The sequence below is a fragment of the Sceloporus occidentalis genome, unplaced genomic scaffold (assembly GCF_023333645.1).
Source record: "Sceloporus occidentalis isolate IW3139 unplaced genomic scaffold, rSceOcc1.0.p SCAF_2, whole genome shotgun sequence".
Lineage (NCBI taxonomy): Eukaryota > Metazoa > Chordata > Lepidosauria > Squamata > Phrynosomatidae > Sceloporus > Sceloporus occidentalis.
In genome coordinates, this window is record NW_028316982.1 from 56382679 (window position 1) to 56394299 (window position 11621).

Here is an 11621-nt window from a genome sequence, read left to right on the forward strand (position 1 = left end):
ACAAAAACAACTGCTACTGGCAAGACAGAATCCATTTTTAAAGACTGCTATTTGGTCTCTCACATGGTATAACTTCGTACTATATGCAGGCAGAAGTTTGGGTAATGACAATAATACATTTTATTTTAGTAAGATATGAAGCATACCTGAGGAAGTTTGGTTTTGACCCTATAGTTTTGGTATACAGTGACATACAACAAACCTACAAATCGTTCAAAGAACAGTTGCAGGAATATTATGTCAGGATTGACATTGAAGCTTTACGCTGTCTAGATTATCTTCTTGATTTTTGGATTTATTATTTTTTATGAAAAAAATGACATGGAGAAGGGAAATATTTCACTGATATTATCTTACCCTTCCCCTGTAAAGCATTAACAACTTTGCACTGTCAGACTATAAAAAACAAACTTTATGGAAAGTAGCTATAAGCATATTTCCAGAGAACAACGGCTCTGTATTTGTGGTTGAGGACACTGTATGTTACAGGTTATATTTATAAATTATGTGACGCTCCACGAAACTTAATGATAGAGATAAAATTGTGTATTTGCTGTCTAGTTCAGTTACTTTTGAGCTGGTAAATGTATCTAGATTTGCAGTGAAAGCAGCTCAACTCCAAATTGCCCCTGAGAATTGAGATTATTTCTTTAAGAAATGTAGATTCAGTAAATCTATTTGTGAGTACTGTATTTGTATAGTGTACTTCAATTTTTGATGTATTTCTTCAGAATTTTTAAACTCTGTGCTGTTACCCTTTATTGTATTGTTTGAAAGCTTATTACTGATTTTTGTTTTTATAATAATCTGTATTTGGTTGCCTAATATTGATTGAAATTGAAAACTTCTTGCAGCCCAGATTTAAATCCACCTTTTTCAACTATAGAACAATGAGAAAACATCTCACAAATATTCATGCCCTTATTTGAAAACAGAACAAAGAGAAAACTGCTCATAATATTCTCCCCATATCAAGAAAAGGAACAGAACTTTCAAAGAGGAAATTTTATCTTACAATATCTTTAAGAGAACTATTTTATGTTTCCCTTTTAATAAATGTCAGGTATATCAATGTATAACCTAAAACAAGACGTATAGTTCATTGCACCCACCAGCATACCATTTCACTTCAAATCTTACCAAAAAACCATTTTTCCAGTTCTTAATTCTTCAATCTACTGCAGCCTATACACTAATTTTTTTAAAGGCCAGAGTACATGGTACTTTGATGGATCGAATTATAGTTATGTTCTGCAATTATGAATGTTCTAATTACAGAAAAACGTAATTGAATTTGAAGAAAAGAATGCACAATCCAACTATACCATTTTAGAAATTGAGATAATACTACTTTTCTGAATTAGCCTGTTGTCCTCTGAAGGGCTGAATTTCTCTGATCTTAAATCTATGGTTAACATTGAACCCCGAGTCAAATTAATCATGGTAAGGGCTGGTTCCAACTTAAACTTTAACCATTCTTTAGGTTTCCCTATAGTGGAGATGAAGTAGACTACATACTTATTTGAAGGTTTGCCTTGTAAAGCTCAAGCTATGCATACTTCCCCCATTTATAGCAGGCAATTTCAAAGATTAAGGCAACTTAGAAACCTCAAAATAGTATTGTGGATTTTTTACAAGTTTACCATATGCTAAATAGCCTTCACACCATTCTTCTCATTTAGTAACATAAATACAATAGATCTATTGTTAATGTCCCACCCATGCCCATAGATTTACTCACTAAGGGTCATTGGTAAATCGAGGAAGTCGTGGCTGAGGAAAACCATAAAGATGACAGTAGAGTACATCAAAGCAGTAGCAGCACATCTCAGCTGTCACCACTAGGTTTTTGGTGCTGTTGGCAGTTCCATTAGGACGAGCAAGTGGGCTCAATGCTCCTGAAGTGGGATTCATTCGAGTAATTGGAGAGTTTCCAGGGCATAAAGTCAAATCTGATACATTCTCCCTTCCACTGCCCCCATCTGCATGCTGGTGGTTCTGAAGAGGACCTGAACTAGAAACTGGCACAGTTGTGGCTTGATTCCCGTGGTTATGTGTTCCACTTCCAGACAATTTGGGTTTCTTTACACCACAACAGCCTGCTGCCAACTTGGGCTCAAGTGGAGGAACACAGCGTCTTTTTCCCATCCTGATTCAGCACTTGCTGTCTGGAGCACTGTAGAATCCTGGCAAAACATACAACACCCATCATTATATTAAAAGTAAAGCAAATAAGGATGTACTTTTTCCTCACGGTAAGAAAATTCCACACAATTAAACTATGTATTCTGTAGGAACATTCACATATGACTTCACACAACTATCCAAAAACTAAACTGATAGTAGACTGATACATACATTTATAAAAGACATTGCAATTTTAACATAGGTCAAGTAGGCTCTATGAGTAAGAAAGTATTTCACTATGAAGCTGGCATGAGCAACATGTGATCCAAGAGCTAACTACAGCCTGCAGACTGAATGTCTGTGCATAACGGCATCATGTGGGAGTGGCTAAAGAATTTCTTTCTTTGAAAATATGGCATGAGAATACAGGCGAGTCTCAGTTTACACTACCCCCGTGTACAATTCAAAATTATGTTTCCTCAGAAATTAATTAATGTCTCACCTAAATGCATAGTTCTGCAAGTAGACCTGTTCAGTTAAGTGATGCAGGAGAGGTGAAAGTGTGATAGGTTGGGAGTTTTAACATAAGAAAAGCTGACTGGACCAGATTCTTCTTGCCTGACTAGGTTGGAAAGTGGGTTGAGGTAAAAGCAACTGCAGTTTTGGCACTGTTGGAAGGAAAGGATTTCTTTTGTCTTCTTAGAAGGCATGTGTATGGAAGGGAGGAAGAAAAAGGAATCTTAGGAGTTTTGGTGTGGTTGGAGAGAAAGGCTTCCTCTGCCTAGTTAAGTGGGGAAGTCGTGATGTGGAGACAGCAAATGGGTTACACTAACTGTTAAGCATACAGCAGTAAAAGGGATGAAGAACACTGTGACATCTTAAAGCCAGTTTATCACCAAGGATTGGGGGAAGAGAAAAATCAGTGAGCATTTTGTGCAAGGACTTTCCACCCACCCACCCCCGCAAACTTTTAGTGCATTTGGTTACTGTACAGGAGATGTGTTGCCTCTCCTCCTGTTGTGCCCTCTGCACCTCCTGTAGAAGACCACAGCAGAAGATATGCTACGTCTCTCTCACCTGATATACTTTCTATACCTTGGAAGCCTGCTGGAGAAGGCACAGCAGAAGAACACAGTTCTTACCAGTTGCTCTCTGTCTTTGTGCTCCTCTGATGAGGAACTGTCGTCTAATGGCAAACCAGCTCACCCCAGCCAAGCCCTCTTGGCATCAGAAGCTGCCTCTTCTTCCGGTCCCTCTGGAGAGCATCTGCACATTTCTCTAGCCTGGAAAAGGTGAGCTCTGATGTTTTATGCTTTAAACCTCTTAAAACTGTGGTGGGTTGAGTAAATCTGTAAAATTATGCCTACTTCAGCTCTGCTGCACACCCCCACCCCCTGCATCTCCAATGATTCTCCATGGAACTGGCTCCCCTCATTTACATCAGTCTCAATTTACACTGCAAGTCCAGGAATGAAACCCAAAGTAAATTGAGACCCGCCTATACTGCTGTTGCCAGAGAAGCCCATTAATTACATTTTCTTTCTTTTTAAAAAAGTTTCTTATGAGAGAAATGAAAAAAAGCTTCATATATGTTAGTATCACTTCATTATGCATTTTCCAAATGCCATAGTCTACATTTACAGAGAAAAATACACATGCTGTAGGTTCAACAGCTGCAATGCTATGAAGCAGACTCATAATCTTATGTTTACTTTCAAACTAATAATTCAATCTGGCTCCAAAATACTAACATACCCTCAAGGTCTAAAGCAGAGAACCTCTGACAATGAAAACATTGGATTGAATTTAGAGTTGACCCTCCACGAATGAAAAAGCTCCTTTCATTGGCAAATCCTTCCTGAGGAACGAGTACAATAATGTTCAGCAGTTATGACTGTTATCCTGTGTCCCCACCCACCATTGAGACTCAAGACAGTTTACAATTTAAAACAAGAACAATATAGCCCATTCCTCCTATAGACCCCAGTGCCACCTCAAACAGCATTCCAGAATGTCTGAAAGACTTCATCTTCATGGGCCTGGAGAGGTGCAGGGAGAATTAGCAAAAATAACCTTTCACTTCCACCCACAGAATCATCCCTCTCAGCATTCTGCTCTATACAACTCTAGATCTAATCCATTAACAGCTCTGCCCTTTGTTTTAGCAAGACTGAACATAATGCACATGTTCTTACACATGACCAAGCTTGTAGTTAAAAAAAAAATCCCTTTCAACCTTCCCTAACCCAGGTCCCTCTCTTTCAGGAAAGTCTGATCACTACAGCTAATAAAATCTAACCCCTAGACCAGGGATAAGCAACTTGATGTTACTGGACTCCAGGATCTGCCATCCATCATCAATCACCATGCTGGTTACAGAGCAGGATTCCAACAACATCTGAAGGACAGCAGGCTGCTTTGTGTTAGATTCAAAATCAACTGGACACCAGGAAACAGGCGCATAACCAAGCAAGCTTCTGCCATAACAAAGCAAAACTATGAAGGCAGCTTGCTATTCACCTCTCCTTCTATACCAGCTATCTATTAGCCCAGAAGGACCACGAGGGTGAGTGTCTTTTCCAATTATCTATACTGCAAGGCCTTTTTGAACCCCTTGCCTAGCATTTCCATTCATGATGCAGTTGAAGCAAATGGGCATTAGCAAGAAATTTAATTAAGAACTTCAAATGGTAACAGATAGATAAAAGTATGATTTCTTCCTGGAACACTATCATCTTAATTTTAAATCATAAAATGAACATGCTTAGAAAATTATATAAAAGTGTGAAAGATAAAGAGGTTATATAGTATTAGATACAACTGCATCCCTGACTATATGGAAGGAAGAATTAATGGGGGCTGGAAATGCTTTTTACATGCAACACGATTCAACACTTTTACTAAGTAGTAGATCCCAAGTATAGCTTTTTTATATGTGTGGGTGACTATATGATAATATCTGTGTTCTGAAAATTAATAGAAGTGAACAGACTGGGTGTGCATATTTTGTGACTAACATTTTGTGAACATCAGAACAGAACAGAAATAAGCAGACTTTTAAGCACCTATCTACTCTATTTTTATTCAAATTTTAACCATGCATCCTAGTCCCACCTAACTGCAGTTAGAAAACAAAATAGCTTTATAGGAAGAAACTGTGTGGTTTTATGTTAAAGAATGTAATTGCTTTGTTGATCAATGGATTATATAGCTTATTTCATGACAAGATGGAGCTCTGGCAGCCTAATAACAAATAAACAAATTAATAAAATATCAATACACATTTTATAGCCCTGAGCATATTATATGAAGTAAGTGACATCTATAATAACCAAGCTTAAGTGCTAGGGAAACACAATAAAACAGTCATCACTCCTTGGCCTTTTGAAGATCAAGTGTGTGAATAAAGTAGCCAGAAATCAAACAATTGGGTGAAAATGTCCCCACTTCATCAGACTGTGGCATTAACAATATCTCCCAAAACTATCACCATGCCTGTTCTTATATTAATATCTCATACCCTTCCCACTCCAGAAATTATCTTTAACACAGTATGAGTGAGATAATACTTACTGAAAGGAGAAACCTTGTATTGCCAAGGGAGAAGCAAGTGTGGAAGGGGAAGCTATTTTATATCTGGAATGAATTTTCTTTTCTCACGGCCCATTCCCGTCTGTCTGCAATAGAATTAAAACAAAAAACTAATACAAGGGAAAAAATGCTGTAATAAACAAGATCTGTCATAAAAATCTGGTCATAGACAACAAGGAGAGGAAAGGTATGTGGACTTAATTTTGACATTTGCAAGCCTGATAGTAAAAAAACAAAAACATCTCATTGAGTTGGAGAGTAAGTTTCTGTACAGCAAAGGACTAAAAATGGGGAAGACAAAATACAGCAAATGGCAAAAATATTGGGGAAAGGAACACCAGTAGTATGAAGAAGACAGCTGAGAAGTAAGCATTCTTATTCCAAAATCTGAGTCCTAAAACATTCTGTAATGTTTTCTTTCTAATTAAATTGTAATTATATCTACTCTTAGCTAGAAACACTTCAGTGGATACAGTGAGGATTACTGCTAAATAAGAAAAAAGTAGTGCTTTAATAACTAAATTTAGGATTGTAAATGGTGACTGAAACTATAAACATGAACTAAGGAAGCAAGTGCTATTGAATTGAACTCCTATTAATGGGAGTAAAATGTAATAACTTCCAAAATCTACAAAATGATGATACTATTATTGGACAAACCAAAATGCACAAAACACATGCATTTTGGTTTCCCCAATAAAACTATCACTATTTTGTGGATTTTGGATATTACTGTACTTTGCTATATGTCCCAAAATAGCTACCCCTGGATATGTTTTTTTTTGAGTAAAATATGATTAAGACTACAGGTAGAGCCTTCTTTATCTGTAATTCCAAAATCTGAAATACTCCAAAATTGTCCACACAGGTGGCTGAGATAGCAACAACTTTGCTTCTGGTAGTTCAGTGTACCCCATCTTTGTTTCCTGCACAAAATTATTAACAAGTATTGTGTATAAAATTACCTTTGGGCTATAAGCTGTATATGAAACATAAATCAACTTCTTGCATGCTTAAGACTTGGGACTCATCTCCATGATTTCTTATACAGTACTTCAAAATATGGGCCAGTGTAGTGTAATGGTTTTTGCATTGGACTAGGACTCTGGGAGACCAGAGTTTGCATCCTGGCCCAACCATGGAAACCCACTGGGCAAATCACACTCTCTTAGCTGCAGAGGATGACAATGGCAACCCTCCAAACCTCATGATAGGTTTGCATCAGGGTCCTCATAAGTTGGAAACAACTTGAAAGCACACTACAACAGGAAACTCCAGAATCCAAAAAACAAAAAAACCAGCATGCTTCTGGTCCCAAGCATTTCAGATAAAGGAAATTCAGTCTGTGCTGCGTATGTGGCAGAGTGGAAGGGGGGCAACTATGTCACACAACAGAAAATATAAAGGGAGCAGGCAATTTTGCTCAATTCACAGTATTCTTCCAGAGTGGAAAGCATCCTCACATTCACGCTGACTTGCCTAATAACCTTTCTAGGGAATTTAGACTTGATTGATTGAAAAAGACTTTTTGAACCCAGCTCAGAGTGAAGAAGTGGTTTGAATGCTGGACTCTGAGTCTAGAGACCAGGGTTCGATTCCCAGCTCAGCCATGAAATCCACTGGGTGACCTTGGGCAAGTCACACTCTCTTGGCCTGAGGCAAACCTCCTCTAAACATATCCTGCTAAGAAATGCCTATGATAAGGTTGCCTTAGGGTCCCCATAAATTGGAAATAACTTGAAGGCACACAGCAATGAACAACAAAGGGGTTCCTTAGTGCCTCTGCTACACTGCATCTTGAATTCTGCACCAATTCCTACACCTCTAAGTGACAGACAGACTAGTGTTTTGAGTGTTGGACTATGGCTTCTGGTCCTGCCTCAGCCATGGAAACCCACTGGGTGAGCTTGACCAAGTCACGCTCTCTCAGCTTCAGAAGGCGGCAATGGCAAACCCCCTCCTCTGAACAAACCTTGCCAAGAAACCTTCATGAAAGGCCGCCATCAGACAGAAATAACTTGGAAGTTGAAGCCCCAAAGCAAGACAAACACCACAGGAATAGGGGAAGGTGGAAGGACTCTATGGCCTGGTGAAAAAGAAAGGAGAAGGCCGGAAGAAGGAGAGGGAAGGAAAAGGAAGGCCTGTGCCCCAGAGGCAGGGTGACCAGATGTTCTCTTTGCCAGGACACATCCTCCATTTCAGAGCCAGGAGAATGGCAGAATCTCCTCCATTTTGAACACAAGTAAGCAGCATGCATTTATATTTCTATGAGTGTTTCTAGTTCAGGGTGACCAGATGTCCTCCTTTCCCAGGACCTGTCCTCCGTTTCGGCCTCCTGTCCAGGAAGAATTTCACAGTGTCTATTTTGAACATGACTGAGAAGAATGGATTTATATTTCTATTCGTGTTTTTAGCCCAGGGTGACCAGGACAGCTATTCCATTTCAACCAGGAGAAAGTCCAAAAGGTCTGCTATTTTGAGTATCACTAAGAAGCATAGTTTTATATTTATATTAAGAGCCCTGAGTTTATATCTGCCTTAGTGTTATTAGTTCATGGTGCCCAGAGGTCCTCCTTTCTCAGGACACATCCTCCATTCCTCCTTCCATGTCTAAGAGGAGGGATCCCCCAAAGGCCCTCCATTTTGAGCACAACTAAGAAGCGTGAATATACACTTGAATTTGCATTTCTAGGAGTGTTTTTAGCTCAGGGTGACAAGGGTCCTCCATCCCGCCCTCCATGCCCAGGAGGAATTCCTCAACCGTTGTCTATATCCCTATGAATGTTTTTAGCTCAGGGTGCCCAAGGGTCCTCCTTTCCCAGGAGATGTCCTCCATCCCCAAAGGCCCTCCATTTTGAGCAGGGCTATTTATATCCCTGAGAGTCTTTTTGCTCCCATTTGGCCAGGTCCTCCTACATCATCCTTATCATGACTCTGGCTATTCTGTGCCTGGAATGCCCTCCATCCCGAGGGGCCTTGGTCCTCTCCCAAAGGCGGAGAAGAGACGCCCCTCACCTTCTTCTCCTCCTCCGGTTCCTTCCTTCCTTCCTTCCTCCCTCTCTCTCTCCTTCTCAGCCCAGCCGCCGCCGCCGCCTCCTCCTCCGCCGCCTCCGCTGCTGCTCTTCCCTCCCCTCCGCTCCCTCTCCTCCTCCTCCTCCTCCTCCCTGACGGCGCTTCATGGAGCCATGGGGCCGCCAAGGGCGAGAGGGAAGCCTCGGAGGAGGAAGAGGCACCGCGCGGACCAACCCGCCGCCGGCTAAACCCTGGAACGGGAGGCAGCAGGAGGCAGAGGGCGAGGGCGAGGGCGAGTCCTCCACGATCCCGGCGGCCCCTTCTCCGAGCGCGAGGCGATGGGGGACCAAGGGGGAGGCCGGCCTCCCATCGGCCCCCAGGAGGAGGAGGAGACCATAGACAGCGCCGCCGCGCGGGACGCTCTCTCGCCCGCAGGAACCCCGCGGCTTCCGGGGGGAGGGACTTCCGCTTCGGGAGGGGGAGTGGTCACGTGAGGGCCTCCACAGGGGCGCGCTAGGAGAATGTCAGGCAACCATAGAGTTGGGAGAGACGTCCATGCAGGAACTCACGGTCAAAGCAGCCTCTGTTTAAAGGCCTCCAAAGAACAGACTCCCCCCTCTCTGAGGGAATAGGTTCCACCATCAAAGAGCCCTTACTGTCAGGAGGTGGGATCTCTTTTCATAGAATCACAGGGCTGCAAGAGACCCAAGGGCCACACAGCCCAGCCCCATTCTGCCATGCAGGAACTCTCAATCAAAGCACCTCCAAGACAGGGCCCTCCAGCCTCTGTTTAAAGGAGGAGACCCCAGCACTCTCCAAGGCAGCATAGTCTACTCTCAAACAGCTCTTGCTGTCAGGAAGTTGAGCTGGAATCTCTTTTCCTGCAGTTTGCATCCATTGTTCTGTATTCTAGTCTCTGGAGCAGCAGAAAACAAGCTTGCTCCCTCCTCAATAGGACATCGCTTCAAAGATTTAAATAAGGCTATCATATCATTTATTTTTTTGCCATTGCCTTCCCCTGAGGAGGCTGAGAGAGTGTGACTTGCCCAAAGTCAACCAGCGGGTCTCAAGACCTTACTCTTCAACATTGTGCCCCCACCTTGGTTTGTTGTTGTTGTGAACTTTCAAGTCTTAATCAGACTTATGGCAATCCTAAGTTGAACAGGCCCCATTCAGAAGTTTGCTATTGCCATTGTCTGAGGGTGAGGGAGTGTTGCCCATGGTCAACCAGTGGGTTTTTCATGGCAGAGCGGGGATTCGAACCCTAGTCTCCAGAGTCAAAGTACAACACTCAAACCACTATGCCTTGTTGTTCATACCTTGAACAGTAATCATGTTATTTCTATAGTGATAGAATTCAAGATACTATGTACAGATCTTGTAATACCTTTCTTTAGTTAGTCTCAGAGGTGCTACAAGATCTCTCTACATGCATTTCTAAACACATACACACCCATACATATATGTAGAGAGATCTTGTAGCACCTTTGAGACTCACTGAAAGAAATAAGTTGTCAACGAGCTATCATAGACTTCAGTCTACTTCCTCAGATGCATTAGTAATTAGTAATGCATCTGAGGAAGTAGACTAAAGTCTAGGAAAACTCATGCTGCCAAATTCTTTCCTTCAGTGAGTCTCAAAGGTGCTACAAGATCTCTCTACGTACTGATTCTACAGACTAATATAACTATATCTTTGCATTCTACCACACAGACATACAGTCAGCCCTTCTTATACACGGATTTTTTATACACGGATTTAAGCATACACGGTTTGAAAATGTTCCAAAAAAGTATAAATTTACCTTGATGTTCCATTTTTTATAAGGGACACCATTTTGCTATGTCATTATACTTAATGGGACTTGAGCATACACGGATTTTGTTATACACGGGGGATCTTGGAACCAAACCCCAGCGTATAACAAGGATCCACTGTATGTATATGCACTATTCCAAGGTTAGGAATTGGGTGTGGGGGGCATTTATGTCATTTCTGGCTTGTAGCAACCCTATGGTGAACCTTGTTATTTGCTTTCAAGTCATTTTTTGACTTATGGCAACCTATCATGGGGTTTTCTTAGCAAGGTTTCTTCAGAGGGGGTTTGTAAAATTGCAATGGCCTTCCCCTGAGACTGACTCACCTAAGGTCACCCAGTGGGTTTCATGGCCAAGCAGGGATTCGAACCCAACTTTCCAATGCTCAAACCACTGTGCCACGCTATCTGAGAGGCAGGACTCCTGCACTACTAAAAATGCATAGAAGGGGGATTTCTCCAGATACAGGGTAAAAACCATTGCCTTATATCACTGCTAATTTGGAAAGCTAAACAGGGCTCTGCTTAGCTAGTACTTGGATGGGAGGGCTCATGATAAGAAAAGAATTCCATACTATTGAGCCATGGCAGTTAAAGTGCTATCAAACTGGGTTATTTCTGCAGTGTGGACACAGCCTGAGGCCATCCACACTACAAAAATAATCTGTTTTTTTTGCCACATTAACTGATATGGAATTCTGGGAACTGTATTTTATGGTGGCACCAGTTTTCTGTCAGAGAAGGCTAAATATCTCACAAAACTACAATCCCCAGAATTCCATAGCATTGAACTATGAGAGTTAAAAGTGATGTTAACCTGGATTATTTCTGAAAGTACTGTGCCCCAAACCTTACAGAACTGCTGTCTTTCAGAGTTGACAATACAGAGCTTGGTGTACTGCTCTGACTCTATGTAAGGCCCCTTCCTATGTCACTCTGAAATGTCCAGCTGAAATTCTTCCTTCCACCCAGGTAATAAAGATGCAGAAGGCTGTTTCTATTTTGCATCTAGCCAGGCTACCACCGAGCATTTATTTTGGCGCAGAAAGTGGGTAGTTCAATAAATCAATCAAT

The 11621-nt window shown here is 41.5% G+C and overlaps 1 protein-coding gene across 3 annotated transcripts in view; it reads right to left on the reverse strand.

Annotated features, from left to right (window-relative positions):
• The window catches only part of AMMECR1L (AMMECR1 like), a 32583-nt gene extending 23766 nt beyond the window's left edge, over positions 1-8817 (reverse strand). For 2 of the 3 annotated variants that reach the window (XR_016280025.1, XM_089509548.1), the window contains exons 1-4: positions 8734-8817; positions 5701-5804; positions 3270-3410; positions 1742-2186 (exon numbers count right to left, since the gene is read on the reverse strand). Coding sequence is in view for 2 of the 3 variants with exons in the window: in XM_089509548.1 (XP_089365674.1) it covers positions 1742-2148 (407 nt within the window). In the remaining variant the exon portion in view is untranslated. The remainder of the gene's footprint in view (positions 1-1741; positions 2187-3269; positions 3411-5700; positions 5805-8733) is intronic. The other variant, XM_089509549.1, reaches the window with a different exon arrangement.
• Between the last annotated feature and the right edge of the window lie 2804 nt (positions 8818-11621).